This window comes from Dreissena polymorpha, chromosome 3, assembly GCF_020536995.1.
Source record: "Dreissena polymorpha isolate Duluth1 chromosome 3, UMN_Dpol_1.0, whole genome shotgun sequence".
NCBI lineage: Eukaryota > Metazoa > Mollusca > Bivalvia > Myida > Dreissenidae > Dreissena > Dreissena polymorpha.
Window position 1 is genome coordinate 88371389 of NC_068357.1, and position 19308 is coordinate 88390696.

The 19308-nt window shown below is 33.5% G+C and overlaps 2 protein-coding genes across 3 annotated transcripts in view; one reads left to right on the top strand and one right to left on the bottom strand.

Annotated features, from left to right (window-relative positions):
• Positions 1-19308, bottom strand: part of LOC127875154 (sodium/calcium exchanger 3-like) — a 216085-nt gene that overhangs the window by 37618 nt on the left and 159159 nt on the right. The gene's annotated exons all lie outside the window — the stretch shown is intronic.
• Positions 2532-18236, top strand: LOC127875170 (serine/threonine/tyrosine-interacting protein B-like). 2 transcript variants are annotated; one of them, XM_052420029.1, is made up of 10 exons: positions 2532-2708; positions 4751-4783; positions 7917-7970; positions 8618-8715; positions 10273-10333; positions 11411-11487; positions 12068-12118; positions 12489-12569; positions 13142-13202; positions 14605-18236. In XM_052420029.1, exons 1-10 carry the CDS (start codon positions 2658-2660, stop codon positions 14611-14613), a joined length of 576 nt encoding a protein of 191 aa, XP_052275989.1. In that variant the 5' UTR covers positions 2532-2657; the 3' UTR covers positions 14614-18236. The 2 variants fall into 2 exon arrangements, with proteins under 2 accessions (XP_052275989.1, XP_052275988.1); XM_052420028.1 differs by having other exon boundaries at positions 2538-2708; positions 12489-12561.

Below are 19308 nucleotides of genomic sequence, written 5' to 3' on the forward strand. Positions count from 1 at the left end.
AATACTTTATGTTACATTTCATAATAAAGGTTTTTTAGTTTCAAAGGTTGCTTTTACTTCTTTATAAAGTGTAATACATTTCTGAAATCTAAAAATTTAAACATGTGTGTGAATTTCACACCAAGGGGTTGTTGATAAAGCATGTCACGCTTTTCAGTGCTCCAGCTAGGATTTGAAAAGGGCAGGGGGGCTTTTTTGTCAAAAGGGCACTTTCGACGCGCAGTATTTTGTCAAAAGGGCACTTTCGACGCGCAGTATTTTGTCAAAAGGGCACGTTCGAGCGCGCGGGTGTTTCTGGAATGCTTCCTATTGCATGTTAATTTATATGTTATAAATAATTGCATTATTCCCATTATTATTAAACCATTCAAATATGATGTCTACAATGAGAATTTAACTAATAACAATGTAATAAGAGATTTATGAATTATCATATTATGTAAAAAAAATAAAAAATAGCGGAGGGCGGAGGTTCAGAGGGGCAGGGCGGAGGTTCGGGAGGACAGGGCGCGGCGCCCTTCGATTTAGGCCTAGCTGGAGCACTGCTTTTTTTACCATTTTTACCCCGGCATATCACAAACTGTTACAAAATCTTGGACCTCCTTCCCTAAAGTACGTCACAAACTCACACTTTCAAACATTTTTTAAAATTAATACTTAATTTAAATTTAACCTAAAACTCAATTCACTATTAAACCATATTAAAATTTCACTTACCGGTAAAAGAACTTTCACATTACAGGCTTTTATAACTGTAGGGTTGTTACGCTGAGCAGTATGAATATGTATCCACGTGTTAACCTCTAATAAAAAAGAAATTATAATTTAGATTTTCTTTCAACCATTTACTAACTAAAAATGGAACAGTCCAATTATTTTGTCATTGAAATCTGTGTGGAGGTTGTGCCTATCCGAAAAAGCAGGCCCAGCCAAGTTGCCTATTAAACATTTCGAACAACAGAATCAGGAGATACGCAATTCGTCTTATTTTGACATAAAACTAATTCAAATGTTTCACAAATTTGTGAAAATTATTTTTAAATTCTACTAAAGAAATAATAAATAAATTATACATTTTTTTAAAAATAAATGTGTGACATCACACATGGCCTGACTCCCCTCCCCCAAGTCACAAACTTTCACTTTCTTACTCACTCTCCCCCACCTGGAGCGTAACATACTTTATGGACGGCCCGTAATGGTTAAAGCTTTAGACTTCAGAAAGGTGCTGATTTACTTGTTATATATCCATACATTTATAACACAACATATGTTTCTTATGCATTAAAATTCACCTTGAACAGTGCCTAATAAAAAAAAAAATATTCGGGAGGGGCAATCCCTCCCGCACCCTCCCTGTTTGGGCACCCCCAATCAACATTTCCTGGGTACGGCCCTGTCATTGTGATAAAAGGATAACTCTATTACAATAAATACTTGTGTGTATGTGTACATTTACATTTCTCTCTTTTATTTCATATAATTTGTATGCTTTTGTTTAAATTTGATGTTGCTGTAGTGATTTAAGGTCACTTCCAACAGCCTTGCTGTTGAGCTAGCTTTTCAGCGACGCGGTAAGAGTGTCTGACTACGACTCTGGAGGTCGTGGGTTCGATCCCCCATTGAAGCTCCGTATTTTTACAATAATGGCGACGAGGCAAACACGAACTGTGATTCAGAACGTGGGTGTGAGCTTTCTAATGGCTTCAAGGAGCCGCTTATGAAGCGGTCGACACTATAATATAGCAAAAAGTGTCATATGACATACTGTAGCGGGCATGTCTGGCCTTGTAACATTAAGAGGGGGAGGAGTGTAGTGATTTAAGGTCACTTCCAACAGCCTTGCTGTTGAGCTAGCTTTTCAGCGACGCCGTTAGAGTGTCTGACTACGACTCTGGAGGTCGTGGGTTCGATCCCCCATTGAAGCTCCGTATTTTTACAATATTGCTTATCATATGTTAATTCATTTATAATAAAATATTATTAATATCCTTTGATTTATATTATTATTGAGTTTTCCGTTTCTCCATTTATAACTTTCAAATACCTGAATTACAGTACACCTTCATTTCTTCAACAGGTAATTCGTGAAAATGTGTAATTCGGTTGTCATTCGGTGAAAAGTGGAATTCGGTGTTTCCACTCACTCTGTACAAACAATTTGGAAAAATGTCTTCGTGTATACAGTAACCTTTTGACGAATGGAATCTCAGTGTAAATCTCCCGATCAGGTTAATTTATTTTGTGCTATTATACAAAATAATCTTACCACCAGGCTAAATTTGCTATGTGAAGAAGATTTTAGGAAGAAATGTCCACTCTGTCAGATTGGTGTTTTCCTGTAGCGCTTGATTGGCTTACTGAATATATTTATATCATTTGAGAACTTGAGTTGATAACGTGACATCTGTAGTTTTGCTTTATTTTCCTTAATAAGAAAATAATTTTAGAGTTATTAACACTCATATGTTTTAATAGTGTGAATTCATTGTCCTGTTCAGATGTGAATATTGTATAGTATTCGATTAAAATTTAAATGATTGTTCAAAGAAGCGAGTATAGTCAAACCAAAACAAACTGCAGACAACACACATGACGGTGATGCTCAACAAAATAAATCTTGTTTGTTTATGTCATCAGTGTAGATCGATAATGAAATGGCTGAAGCTAGTACTACATCCAAAATGTTAAAACCAGACGAATCTGTGGTACGTAATTTCATTGGAAAATATACAATCTGTAGAAATTCGCACCCAATCCATTTCGTTCCAAATCCAATGGCCTACTCCAAAGCCCGAAACCCAGTACCGTAAAACGTTGTGTATAACGCGCATCTACTTTTTTTAAGAACAGAACAGAACATATGATTTATTTTGACTTGCACAATGTACATCGTCAGTATAACAAAAAACAAATCATGATTTAGATTCATGTCACGTTACTCATATAATACATAGTTTTAGTACATACGGTATACAATAAAGTACATTACTTCATATAATATATTATTTCAGCACATACGGTGTGTAGCAAAGTACATACAGTATACCTGGTCTTTACTATAAAAATATAACATTTGAATATTTTAATCAAATAAATTGTGTTTAAGCTAAAAAATCGGGAAAAAAAAATTTTGAAGAAAAAAAATCGGGGGAAAAATTCCGTACCGCAGGCTTACTGAAAATCGTTATATTTACATTGCCGATCTTATGTGTTTTATTGCTTCAATTATTAATTATTTTAAAGACGATAACGATACAACTAGTTTGTTCTTTTTATCATTTTATGCGTAAAAATAAATGTTTGGATTTAAATGAATTATGCATGAAATGCACACTATCCACGAGGATACCATCAAGGTTTTCATCATATGTCTCTGAAGTAACTGTCCACGATTTTATTGTGGAGGAGTACACATGACGGATGGATTAGTTATAACTAAGAAACTGACATTATTGATTGGTATTGTCACGTGGTTATTCATGCATGACTAATTCACAACCGCGCGTTTTATTTACATTGCCGATAGCATGCGTTCTATTCGAGTGTCTATAATTGACAGGAGACTTTAACGACTCAAACTTCTCAACACCATTACAACATTACCGGCGATAAACAAACAATGGAGGTGCGAAGCCGTTTGCCGGTTCGCAAGTTTTGATAATAGCTCAGCTGCACAAAACTTGACAGGTGACGCAAATTGCTCGATAATCACATTCTCAATCTTGACAAGACGTATGAAAACGTGTAAACAAACACAACATCAATTTTATTAACACATTTGAAAAGCAAGAAAAATAATCATAAATATATCAGGAAAGACCTTGCCGACATACTATTGTAAATCGACAAGTGCCCCCAAATAAATTTTGTAATCCTAGTACAGTAGGGTATAATATTTAGGGAAAACAATAACATTTAAATAAAAATGGCTTCCTTGTTTTTCATTCTCTTCTTCAAATTTATTTGATTTCAATGCTCTGTACGTACCTGAAAAAGATAGAAAATATTTATGTTAACTTTATAATGTTTGTCCATCTTATTCAGATCGTAAATATAACACTATTATTAACATAGTTACAGTTAAAACACCGGGGAACAGAATGATGCAAATTACTGCAACTGGGTAACTGACAGAGAAAAAATGTCTTGGCTTGGCTGTAGTTGTGCATAACGCACATCAAGTTTTTAAAATGAAATTTTGGGGTAAAAAAATGCGCCTTATACACAACTTTTTACGGTATTCTAGAGGTATTAAAGGAAAAATCAGTGGCGTGTAAACACCATATGTATATATCTGATAAATGATAGAAAAGAAAACAATGTATGGTTACTTCATTTCAGTTTAACTTTTTATAAAGAAAATATTGAAATTTGTATTTTAGTCTCAACACCATTGTCCCTTATTGAAGAAGTTATTCTAATTTATTAGCACATCAGTTATTTCTGGGTAAATAGGTTAGAAAGCATTATATTGTTTGTATATCATACCAACAATAAATTAATATTGATTTGATTTGATTTGATTATATTAAACAAAACCTGAAAAAACAAAGACCGGAAATACTTTATCAAAAGCAACAATCACAGGGCCCGTTTTTAACTTAGGTTGCCACTTGGAAATGTTTGCAAGTAACCTATTAACCATCTCGCAAATCAAAAGGTTTTTCACATGTTTGGCTCAGAATGTTGAGCTACAGTTTAAAATAAAGATTGTGGCTGTGTTAAATCATATTTCCTTATGTTTCAGGACTGGTGTTATAGCATGAGAAGGGATATGCAGGTACAACATTTACTGCTGTCACAACACAACATTGAGTATCCACTTACAAAGCAGAAAAAAACATACTCATTGTGAAATTATAATTTGTTATTAGTTTTACTGTCTGATTCAGTTAATGTTATATAATAAATTGATAAGATACTTCAGTAGGCTATGTGTTAATTTTTCTTTAATTTTGTAATTTCCTGAGATTTTGTCTATACTTGATTTTTTAGCTTTCTATTCAAATGTTGGTATGTCAGTTGATTAGCATTAGAATAAATTAGTTTTCCCTCTCTAGTTGGATAGTCCAACAGCTGTTACCCCATCATATCAAACGTCGTGGAATTATTTGTGACTTATCACAGTATCTTAGCCAAGAACAAAAATACAATAAATCACCCTACCAAATTACTGATACTGTTGTTATCACCCTTAAAATACCTGTAACCTGATTTGGCTTTTTAATGGTTTCCACTACAACATGATTTTGCCATTTAAGGTATTCTAACTTTGTGAATTATTTATGTAAATTATGTCTTAGCCACTGAAGATAATCTCCCATTTGTCTTTTGTTGATCAGCAAAAATGTGGCACCTGAAATATCTCAAATACAGTATGAGGTGTTTGCGGTTTCTACTCTCTCAATCACACTTTGTCATCCAATCTGATATGTTACCAATAGAAAAATGAAATCAATCAATCGATCTTTTCCAGTTGAAATGGTTTAAGTAATAATACCTAAGAACATTTTATGATTCATCGAATCATTACAACAAGATAAGTATTGATGCAAAACATCAAAGGGCGTTAGGAATTTCAGTGTAAAAGGCACTCAATGAAGTTACATGGAATGTTTTTTTTTCTACTGTAAATATTAATATATTGGCCGATTATTTTAAACAAAAAAGAAAAAGATACTGGTATAACCATTATCTATTATTTTGTGTTATAACCCCCAAATAACCATTATTTATGATGTTGTGTTATAACCCCCAAATAACCATTATCTATGATTTTGTGTTGTAACCCCCAAATATTTCATAGTTCATTTTATTTACACTGGTTTCCTTTTTTTACTGTCATCCGTGTGCAGTTTTCATTAATGGAACAGAACTGTGTAGGTTTTAAAAAATCTGCTTCATCTTGTAAGCGTAATTTCATATTTTTCTCATCTTCAAGGGGAGATGATTCTGAACTTATTCTTACGTTGCTCATTTACGATAGGGGTTGAGTACTCATTGATATGAAAACACTGTAAAAGTTTGAACAAAAATTGAATGAAAACTGTAAATTGCATAAAGAAGCTCTATTACACAATACTTTGAAATTCAGTAAAAGATCATAATAGATTTATTGCTCCGATATTCATCATTTTCAATAGGGTTCGAGTAATACTGATATCAAAACACTTAACAAGTTTGGAAAGATTCAGACGAAAGTTGTGAAATGTGAAATCTTTCAAACAAGTGGAAATTGTTTATTTTGTCAAATTAAATAGAAAAAAATTCTGGACTTATTGTCCCGATGTTTCTCATTTTAAATGAGTGAAAAATGCTCATTGATATAAAGACACTGTAAGTTTGGAAAGAATCTGATGAAAAATGTTGACATAATCACCTAACCAAGCAGTTTTTCACTTTTATTTTTAAATTCAAAGAGACATAATTCTGGACTTATGGTCCCATATTGCTCATATAGAGTTTGGGTTGGGTCCTCATTGATAAAAAAAAACCTGTGCAAGTTTGGGAACTATCGGATGAAAATTTTGGACTTCGAACAACGATTTCAAAATTTCTCAAATTCTAAGGAAGATAACTATGGACATATTGTTCGAATAATGCTAAAGGGCCCATACCACCTGGATAGTAGTAAATGTCGCGCTTCGCGCTCTATATGTGGTTCTTAAAAAAAAACTCAGAGGAGTGCTTGACTCTAGGGAAACGGGTTACTTGGACACAGCTCCACCTTGATAAGCGGCTGCTTCCTTTATCGCAACTCATTTTTACAATAATACGTGTCGCATTTCGTGCTCTATATATGGTAGGGATAGAACTTAGGGCCTATGATAGACAACCATAAAAATACACAGATAATAGATGTGTTGTTTGCATTTATTTGTTAATATAAAAACACTTGTATTTTTTATAAAATATTTAAGTGATGTAAGAAATTTAATTAACGTTGTCACCACACAGCATCGATTAATTTGAATAAAAATGTCCAATTGTAGTAAAATGGATTTTAAAATGTCTACATAAAATAAAGCTTTATTATATTAATTAACCTGACTGAAAAAAATTGTCAGCTGCCGAACTGTTCCGTTTATGCCGGGACCCGGGATTGAACCGGGAGCCTTTAGATGATTGTTGCATAAACAACTTCAGTCTTACACTCTCCCAACTGAGCTATTCCGGCTGACATCATTTATGTACTGCTATTTGGTGAAGTTGTGTATAGCGATCGTTATTATATGTCTATTAATAAACTAATACATTGTACGTTTTTGTACCACTATGCCTTCCAATAAACTTGCTTGCGCGATAGGTTGTCAAATATGGTACTACATTGATTCTCCACTAAATAAGCAATTTAGAGAAAAACACAAAATAAATATATTTTGATTATGTTTTGTTTGTATGCAAAACCAGAAAGTTTCTGTATTTGCCCAGTCCCTGTGATCTTTCCCCTGTGATCAGTTGTGGATCAGTTATTAATTAAAACAATTAGCTTTGCATTATTGGCAATAAATGTTGTAATAAATGTTATAGGCACAAATGCAGTATTCATTTACACTAATTTACACAAAAAATCACCACTATGCCAGATATTCTTAAAACAAAAATAAATACATTGATGCGTAAAATAACTTCTCCTCCCATAAGCGAAAAAAAAATGCATTACATACTAGTCGCCACTCTCCATAATGCATGAGCAGCAGTATGATTTTCCTTGTATACATAAAACTGGCATTTGACAGTCAACACACTCTATGTCAAATTGTTTTAAAATTATCACAGAACTTTATATTTGAAAACTTGCTATTTACCTATAGGCTAATACCGGTTATTGTTTGCAAATCTTTTCTGGTGTTTTATTGCGTATAATCCAGAAAATAAGTTCAATTTAAGTAATGTTAATTTTTATTTTTCAGGAGATAATATCAGGGTTGTTTTTGGGTCCATATGCATCAGCTATGAAAGCTAAGGTAACATCATGTGCTGTAAAAAGTTAATTGGTTGTTAAAACTAAATAATAAACACTTTTACATCTAAGCAACATGTTTTGTTATAATTATTGTCATGATTTCTGTAATACTCAAATGTTTATATGTGAAATGCATACTTGAGGATAACTTGTTTTTATATCCAATTGTGAGATAGGACCTACCTTTATTCACGTATGGTGGGTATATCAGCTCACCTTTTCGAGATTGGGAGCTTTAACAGTTGTTGCAATATCAAAACTTATATTACCAGGTATTGCTACTTGCACAGCTGATTTTACCGTAGAGAAGGAATAAGTAAATAACACTTTCTGACATGTAAAAACACTCGTGTTGCAGTGACTTTGTTTGTTTAACATTACTAGTGTCAACAGTTGGTCTTATTCAAATTTTATCTCCAAACTACTTTGCTAGTTCATACTTTACATGATGCTTATGACTGTGTTATAGGCTGGACATGAAAAATATAAATAATAAGTTATACTACTTGAAAATGCCATACACTATGGCAAGCTTAATTGTTCTTTTGAATGTCCTGTGGTAAAATAGCATTCATTCATTGATTTGTTTCTTAACTTGTAAATTGCCTATAAACTCTGCTAGTATCTAGTTTGTCTTTGCCATTTCAGCTGTCCTGTCTACTAGACCGTGGTATCACCCACATTGTGTGTATACGACAGAGTATCGAGTCCCATTTCATCAGACCCAACTTCCCCGATACCTTTAGGTGAGTGTGGATTGAACCAATCAAGTTTTTATGTATCCAAATGAGAATATGTCAAGAATGAAAGATACTGTGAAACCATTTATTTTCGTCGGCACAAAATTTCGCCCATTTCATAAACATGACTATTTCGTCTGCTCTTAAATTCGTCCATTTCTGGTTTTGAAAAAAAACAACGTCCGATTTGTTTGTAATACATGTAATACGCGGTTGCGAAAAAATCGTAAAAAAAACAAAGGTACGGGTTTTTATGTATATGTACAAAAATAGTAGATGCAGTTAAAACCAAACAACTAAACACAAATCAAAATGTTCTTTATTAATTTGTAACAAAGCGCAGAATATATTTCAGTCAGGTGTTGATCACACATCGTCATATTTTAATTGCGTTAAACAGTATTGTCTTTAATCCGGATTCGCCGCGTGTAGGCTGTATAATCTGCAACACCCCTGAAAAACACAATACACACAATGGGTAATAAAGTTGTTAACAATTAGCGCTAATCAACACTATTATACCTAAACGAAGTCGACGCATTTGATACAGCCTTATTGCATTCGCGTTTTACAGGAAATGTCAGTACACTGTATAATGAAAACCCCTTTGTGTCAAAACCGGATTTAACTTGAGTGTGAATAGTCGACTGTTTCATGTTCTTTGTATCAATACCATCTGTGTATCTGTATTTTAAGTATACCAGTCAACAAATAAGGTGCGCGCTTCTGCATATGGGTATTCGGATGTTCAAAAAATTGACCTACGGCGGTTTAGCGTTCACGCCGTCGAACGCATTAAGCAATATAACTCGTTTTTTTTTTCACTATTTCTTTATTTGCAAAAAACACTAGTGGCTTATAACTTACCTTGCAATCTTTTTTTCTCGCATTTTGCGAGTGTGCGAGTGTTAATTTCGAGCCCTGTGTATATGCGTGGATTACGCTGGATTTAAATGCCTCATGCCTACGGTAATTCAGTCTTATTTGTTTCAAATATGGGACATGATTGTTCGTCCGGATCTTGAATTCGTCCATCAGTCGAAGGACGAAAAAGGCGAAAATTAATGTCGGACGAATAATAATGGTTTCACAGTAACAGTTTTACATGCGATTGGTACTATACAATACGTTGGTTACTAGATATTAAATTTTAAAAGTGTTACCTGTTGAATGAAATAATCAGTGTTTAAGACTTAGTGTCGTAAGTGCAAACTACATGTACTGGTATATTTATGTCAACAATTGTTATTTGATCATGTTTGAATGATTGAATCAATCCTCATACATGTACATGGAGAGCCAGTGAACTGGAACAATTTTAAATGGCAATTGGTATTAACCAGCTGTGGGGAAATGGTGCTTAATACATGTGTGTAAAGTATTGTCCCAGTGACAACACTTTAGGCTTTTATGGAATTTTTCGTTTAAAGGAAGTCTCTTCTAAATAAAAATCCAAGTTAGGCAGATAGTGTGGCCCCTGTATAGCCTTGCATTATGCATTAAGACCCATTATCACAGAGCATGACTCATATTTACGCTAGAGCCTCGCATATATTTTTTCAGGTACTTGGTTTTGGACATAGCTGATACCTTCACAGAGAATATTATAAGGTACTTCTCACAGGTAACTTATTAGTCAAAGTCTTCTACATTCCTGTATTTTAGTATTTTTTTTATTTGCATTATAACTGAGTTTGACAAGACAAGAGTCCCATAAAGAACATCTATACTGTTTATAATCAAATGAATGACATACGCTATATTTAGCTTTTTATGCCCCCCTTCGAAGAAGAGGGGGTATATTGCTTTGCTCATGTCGGTCTGTCGGTCGGTCAGTCTGTCTGTCGGTCCATCCACCAGGTGGTTGTCAGACGATAACTCAAGAACGCTTAGGCCTAGTTTAAAGCAACTTTTTCATTTTTTTCCAAATAAGCACAATCCTGAAATCCCTACAGGGCTTAATTTTTAGGCAGTCTTGCTCAGGTTAGTTTAAATCAATTTATTTTAGATTGATTGCATCAAAAGCCTAAGTTTTATTGAAACACTCTTGAGTTGGTTTCCTTGGTAAAACCAGTACTTGGTGCCTATGGTGGAAATATTATGAACACACCAACAGCAGAAATCAACCTGTGACCTCCTGGTGGCTAGGAGGAAACCATATCCTTCACACCACATATTGTACAGACTGCTGAGATAATTGGTTTTCCATAGGCACAAAACATTTTGTTTCGTTTCATAGTATGGCTTTGCTTGTTTGAAATTTGAATGTAGATGACTGCTTTCAATTTTGAACAAAAGACTAGCTTTTATCAATCACTAAATGTAAGTACATGTAAGAACTCATTAAACACTATAAAAAAAATTGTTCTACCCAATGTAATTTAGAAAGGGAACATATTTTTTACACTGTACTTACTTATTCTACTTTTTAAAACAACAGTTATGTGGGTGTATAGTCAAATCAATAAATAAATGAATTGGCCTTAAGAGAAGAGCAACAATAGCGAACCACTTACAGAGTAAAGTTTGTGCCAATTCAACTTTTTTTCAAGTGGTTGCTTTGCCTGACAGCAGTATTGAAATCAATGACTTTCATTACTTTCTTTATCATTTTCATGACATTAATTTACATCGACTCTATTGTTGCATACTAAACATAAACAACAAAATACCAGGTTAAGCATGAATAGTTTTGTTGCAGTTCCGAGACTTCATTGATGAATGTTTTCAACGTGGAGGACGGGTGCTAGTTCACGGTAATGGAGGAATCTCACGAAGGTACACTGAACACAGAAACATTTTAACTGCGCTCAGGAAATATGGGGCTTAATGCATGTCTGAAAATATTTTGAATTACATCTATTTAAACACATCTTTTTAAACACAGGTGCTTGACTTTAGAATTCAAGGACTTGTACTAGGCCTTCAGTTACTTGTAGTCAACAGTTTTCACGAATAATGTGAAAAACATATTTGAATTGAACCCAACAAATAACATTACACCTTTTTTGTGTGTTTGATACTGTTATTTTGAGATGTTGGTAAAAAGCTAACAAAGAAGTGTCCGGGTTTTGGTACTTCACCAGTATTTTGTAAATATGCAATTTATTTTATCTGAAACTCACTCAGTGAAATATAAGTAACGATAATTATTTATTTGTTCACAAAATTGTAAAAAGGTATACTTTAATTGTTCTGAGACTTTAAATGTCAATTTTATTTAGCTGACATAATTTTATGGAACAGCAAAACATTACAATACTTTAATATGAATAATAAGTATTTTAAACATACAAACATGTTTTATGTACTTGAATAAGTTTAATACACAAATATTTTTTTTTAAATTTATTTTCAGTGCTTCATTGGTGATTGCTTATGTTATGGAAAAGTTTGGCTTGTCATACAGGTTAGTGTTATAGGTAGAAGGTGTCCTAATATGTAATTGTTTAGAGTTGTGTAGGTGTCATATGATCTTACATTTATACTCATGTCTAGATGATTGTAATAAGAATGTGATTTTTTTCACTGTGACTATCAAGTGACATGCTTTTCATTAGTTCAAAATGTTATGCAAATTTCATGATCTTTGTCATTAAATTGTAAGGAACACTTTTGGTATACAGTTAGTTTGCTGTGAGTTTAATTACACATTGTTTTCATATAATAATCAATAATATACAGTTTATTGGTTATGTTCCACATTAGCATGATTGTTTCCCATAATATACACATGCATAATTATTATTTTACAATGCTACTTGTGTGTGGTTTTCCAGAAATGCCTCAGCTTACGTTCAGCAAAGAAGGTTTTGCATCAATCCAAATGAACACTTCTGTCAGCAGCTCAAGGTATCACGGTGTGCAGAGGAGCTTTATAAGATGAATTATGGAGTCATAATAGTAAATTGGTTCTTTTGCCATGTACAAGTTGGTCAGTTTGTTTATATTGTACTTCTGATTATTGAACTTGTGGATTGTAATTGTGGATATTAGCTAGGCCTGCAAGCTTTGTTGGTAGAGCACTGGACTACAAATCCAAGCATATAACTTGCCATTTTAAGTTACTTAAGTATGTGCACTTAGTACTGGTACATTAAGCTTACCTTATTAAAGAGTGCTAGCAGGTTGTACAGTCATCATATGAATGAATGATTGATGAATGTGGGGGAAAAACAAGCCAAGAAAACTTATGTATACTGAAATAATTACATAAATGCTGAGAAATATTTTCTTCATATATGATTTACTGCTATGCAGTATAGATAGTGACTCAGAAACAGGTACATATTATAACTATCAGCATTGTTAAGTCATATTTTCAGTATTTCATAGCTAAGTACTGATGAGGATTATATTTGCCTTTCTTGTTGTTTGGATACACAAACCTGTAGCCGGTATGATGACCTTGTGCTTCTTGCTCTCACTGTAGGAGTTTGAAGCTCTCAGTGATGCAAGACGGATCATATCCTGTGACCAGGGACCACACAAAGGTCAGGGGCAAGGTTTTTAATATATTTGCTAGGGTCTTTAGTGGTGTTAAGAAACTCTATCAAGAAATCTATGAAACAGACCATAAAAGTAGATTGCTGTGAGTTTCAATACCGGTTCACTTTAACTTTTCTTAACTTGACCCTAATGAATTTGTCATACTTACCCTTACTTAATTATAAAAACTCTTAAAGTGCTCCACTTGTTAAAATCACTCCACAGCTTCACTTTAAACATTATAAAGGATGCAATTTTAGTAGAAGTATTTGTTTTAAAACATTTCCCAGTGATTGCACAACCAAGCCATGCACTGGCTGGTTTTGATTAGGGCTTGTCCTAAGCATGTAATAACAGTCTTTAAAATCAACTTTTAAAAATTTTCAAAGATGGTGGGCCTTTCTTATAATATTTCCCGAGGTAGGGTATCATTTCCGAATATGGGGGTCCTTATGTCCAACAATAAATAGATATGCTAAACTTTGTTTTGGTTTGAAATTAAAATGAAACTTCATAGCTGTTGAAAATATTGACTGGTATAGTATCATTTTTGTTTTATAGATGGTGTAACAATAAAATAGAACGGTTCAAAACAATCAAGCTAAATTGAAACAAACTCAAATCCTGCATGTATTTTTGTGATGCTAGCGAAACACAACAGTTTTTCATTGGTTGAAATGACATTTACTGGTTTCAATCCTTGAAATAATTGTAAAGTGAAGAAGGGAACGATACAAAATTCTCCTTTTTTCTTCACCTTGTCAACATATGATGCAAATGTAAGCATTTTAAACAGCTGTACAGTTTCACTGAGCACTATAGGGTTTACTATTGCTGTTTGAAAATTCTTGTAATTTTATAAAAAAAAGTTACAAAGCTTTCTCTCCTTTTAAGGAAAGTTTTTCCATATGTTGAAAAAGAACACATCTAAATTTAGTTATCATTTTAGTGTATTTTAAATTGTTAAAAAATTTTGAACATTAGTGTGATAGAAATAAGCTGAATAAAATGCATTTTCTCTTATTTGCTTGAAAGAAGAACAAGGTCTGGTAAAATCTGGCAAGGCCGGACTGGTCCTGTAAATTTAAAACGTTAAAAGACCTCAATTCCTGAAAGATTTTTTGTCTTTTGCATTGGTTTCCAGTAAATTTAAATTTTTTACTTGCCTTAAAATTGTTTACTTGCCGAAACTTTTTTCACTTAAAAACACAACCAACAACAATTTCGTAGTTTATATCCTAGAATAACAAAATACTTAAGTTTCTCCATACAAAATTAAGTTGTATTTCACATTTCACAGTTTAATATCTTCATGAAAGGAATATTAACCGTTTTACTGCATATACTTTTATTTCATCATTATCATCACCTTCATTCAACATTGATGTCATTTGCTTTTCCTTGCAGGATCATTGAAGCGAAAATATGAAAATGACACAGAGGAAGATTTACACATGGATGAAGAAATGAGCTGACAACTGTTCAAATTTTAGAACTTTAGCTTTAAGACAATTTGAATCAATTAACTACTAATTGTGATTATGTTTCAGATTACCAAATGTGTGGAGTGACTGTAAAGCCATAAGATCAATTGTAATTGATTTAAATTTTTACATCTTAGATCTAGTATTTTTAAGAGTGTTCTTATTTCACAACATTTGTTATTTTTGGTAAAGAATGAAAGTCTTGTTGTGATTTCAAAGTTTGAAGTGTAATTTAATTTCTTTCGTTGATTTATGTTCTATGACCATGGCCAAATTTTTAATAACAGAGAAAACAAAAGTACATGTAATTGTATCTCCAAACTCAGCTTGATCTCATGATTTTGCTTTGAATGTTTCTGTTGTTGTTGTTTGATTTCATGTTTAATGAGTATTGTACTAATTGTTATGTTCTGTGCCATTTTAACTATCAATCTCATTTAGTGACTGTGTGTATGTCACATTTGAGTCCCTTGCCGTTTGGGTCAAAAGTAGATAAACATACACAGGAAAAAATAGATTAGCCTGAAGGTACTTTATTATGCATACAGGCATACTTTTTCTCTTACAGACATACTTTTTCACCTACCATGCTTTTTTTTTCACCTACAGGCTTACTTTCTCACCTACAGGCATACTTTTTCACCTACAGGCATACTTTTTCACCTACAGGCATATTTTTCACCTTCAGGCTTACTTTTTCACCTACAGGCTTACTTTTTCACCTACATTCATACTTTTCACATACGGGCATACGTTTTTATCTACAGGCATTCTTTTTCATATATGCATACTTTTTCACCTATATGCATACTTTTTTTGCCTACAGGAAAACTTTGTCACCTACAGGCATACTTTTTCACCTACAGGCATACTTTTTCACCTTCAGGCATGCGAGTACTGCCCATGCAGATTAGCAGTTTGTTCAGAATTATTTATCAACACTTTTATCATAGAAGTATTATGGGCAATACTTCCATTTCACAGAACTGACATAATGTAATATAAGAACTATTCAAACTGCTGTGAATTTGCATTACATGGATAGCATAAGATTTTGAAAACGAGGAGTCAAATTACCCATGTTTTAACATTTAAGAGCTCAGATGAAATTTTCAAAACCGGTCGGCATATACAGAGTTGTTTTTTGTGTGCATACAATGTACTAGTCTCTTGTGCTTCATAACATAGCTGTATGATATTGGGAATTGATTTATTGACTACTGGTGTTTGAAAAAGTGTGTAAAAGTGAGGTTTGTTGGAACTGAATTCCATAATGGTGTTGTTTTATTATTTTCACGTAGGAGTAACTTGTAATTTCACTAGGTAAGCCACTTTGTAGTTATATCTCCTTAAAGTGAATACTCCCTTTCAGCTGTATGGTGTTTGAACTTCCCTCATTTTTATGCCCCCCTTCGAAGAAGAGGGGGTATATTGTTTTGCACATGCGGGTCCGTCCGTCCATATGTCCGTCCGTCGGTCCACCAGATGGTTTTTGGATAACTCAAGAACGCTTAGGCCTAGGATCATGAAACTTCATAGGTACATTGATCATGACTCGCAGATGACCCCTATTGATTTTCAGGTCACTAGGTCAAAGGTCAAGGTCACGGTGACTCGAACCACTAAAATGGTTTCCGGATGATAACTCAAGAATGCTTACGCCAAGGATCATGAAACTTCATAGGTACATTGATCATGACTCGCAGATGACCCCTAAAGATTTTCAGGTCAAAGGTCAAGGTCACGGTGACTCGAACCACTAAAATGGTTTCCGGATGATAACTTACGCCTAGGATCATGAAACTGCATAGGTACATTGATCATGACTGGCAGATGACCCCTATTGATTTTCAGGTCACTAGGTCAAAGGTCAAGGTCACAGTGACAAAAAACGTATTCACACAATTGCTGCCACTACAACTGACAGCCCATATGGGGGGCATGCATGTTTTACAAACAGCCCTTGTTTTGTTTAAAGATCGTAGACATTAGAACAAAAAGTTATTTAAAGAAAACCATCCACAAATTTGCTGTTTACTTACCTGACGTTTGAGTAGTTTGATGTAATATAACTTTCTTTTATAATTCATAGTATTTGTGCATGTATATTGTAAAATATAACAGAAATCAAGATGATTTTATTTTACCAATGCTTTTTTTCTCTAAAAATTAATTTATTGCCCAAATATATTGGTTTAGCGGATGGAAGCACAAACATCGTAGAGCCAAATTGGTGTATTGGTTGAAAAAAGACATGAATATAAACTTGTTTACTGGTTGGAAAAACATGCTTCTCCATTGCAAAACTCACCAAAACGATGCCATTTTGGAAGTCAGTTCCATCTAACCTCACTTAAACACAGTCAACTCCCATATAATGCATCCCCCCTGTAAAGACTGTGATTTTAAATACTTTTCAATTGTTTTTTTAAATATATTTTATTAACTCAATATTAAATTATTGATTTTTTGTGCTGATAGGTAGATTAGTTAAGTTTTAAAAAATAACACGATACACACACATTTTCTAAAATAGAACTGTAAAATACAGTTTGTATAATAATATTAAAATTTGCAGTCAAAAGGTACAACTTTGTTGTACTTATAAATTGGATTGAAGTCAGGAGTGTATAAGCCAAAACTATTGGGTATAAGCCAGCAAACAATGCTTAATCATATTATTTGATGATAAACAGAACAAAACGTTAAAGCCATTAGGATAAATATCAAAGCAAATTGTAAATTATGAGGCACAATTAAGATATTTTCTGATGCTAGATACCTAATTTGAAATATTTTAAATGTTTAAAAATATGTTTGAAAATAGCATTCAAACTTCATTCATTGTCTTGAATTAATCAAGACTGCTTTCTGATTAAGTATCACACCTTTATGCTATCTGAATCAGTCGTTCATTAATGCTAGACAAATCAATGTTAAATGTTTTTCAAAGTTTTAAGAAAACATACTTATTAGCAATGTTGCTTTGCATTTTTTGCCATTTTACAAACAAGAGTCAATTACATGTCCAAGTATCCAACCATATATGTATTTAGTTTTCTGGTTGGCATGTGGATCAGTAAATCTTCTTTATCCCATTTGTGCCTAGTGGACTTTCCGATCCTTCTATGTTGGATCTATTTATTTCCTATTTTTAAAATTATGGATGTCTAGTATATTTATTTCTATATATATTTATATTTAGAATATTTCTTACAGAATTTTTTTTAAGCAAACAGCACGGACCCTGATGAGACGCCACATCATGCGTCGTCTCATCTGGGTATATGCTGTTTGCCAAGGAAATTTTTTCTAGACGCTAGGCATAAATGGGTTCATCGCAGCATATATTGCATGATCTCATTTAATTGAGTTGGTTTATGTTTTGTACTGTAAGTTGTAATTTTGTGATCTGTCAATCTTGCAAATATTGTAAATTGGCCCTCAGGGGAACAAAGTCACTTTAATTTGGATTTTAGGTATTAACATTATGATGAATTTGTTTTTTTTTCTTCTGTTTAGTGCATTTGTTTCAAAACTAAAAAAGAGCATTTGCATCAAGTTTTTCTAAACAAAGAACGACCTGTTCTAACATGGTACATGTAATTCATTATATTAAACATGGATAAAACATAGTCCGTAACAAGTCAATAGTCTTCGAACCAATTGGTAACTTTTGAAGATTATTGCATAATGCCACATCTCATTTATGCGTAATCTGGGACAACACTTTCCGCCTAGACTGGATTTTTGTTGGAAAAGACTTCTTTTAAACAAAACATTCCATTAAGGGGGAAAGTGATGTCCCTGAGTAGCCCATGCACACTGCACATGCATTTATGGGACGACACTTTAATGAACAAGCATTTAGCCCAGAGTCCATAGAGCGGAGCTTATATATTTAAATGCCCCCACGGAATAGCAGGCTTTAAGCATTTCACATGTATGTCTCTCGGTACCTTTCTCCTGTAGCTTCAACTGCTCATTAAGTGCTGGTTGGATATGGATAGAACTGTAACAGTTGGTTTGCAGATTGGGTAGAATAATGGCTATTTGTCTTTTTTACCACTGTGGAATTCAATATCTCAAGATTGTTTTTTAAACTGCGTGGCAGATTCCGCTCAAACTTACTCAGCTGAATGACCTTTTGTTAGGAATGTTGGCTGCAACCAGTTTAAGCTGAATTATGGTCTTATGGCTGTTAATCTGCTGTTGATGACATAGTGGATTTGTCTGTGGCTAAACATACTTCATTGGGGCATCAGTTTATGTGACACTTGCATAAGTTTGCCCCCACCCCCCTCCCTTTCATAAAGGGGACTATTCTGGAATCACCTGGGGCATCTGTCGTCAGTGTATACCATTCAAACTTGATATAAAATAATTGTACCTCTTGATAATAAGTTGTGAATGTGTGCATTTTATCTTCCTCCCTGAACAAACTTTGTTCAAATAATCCCCATGCGGGTAAAACTGGCCACTTCCAGGGTTCACTTTTACTTGTTACAATATGCGACAAGGATATCCTACTCTCGGAACAGGTGGTATACATCATTACTCTGTCAATATCAAATTATGTCCATAAGTTTTATTTAGTGCATACATGCTCTTGCTAGGCTTAGGAATC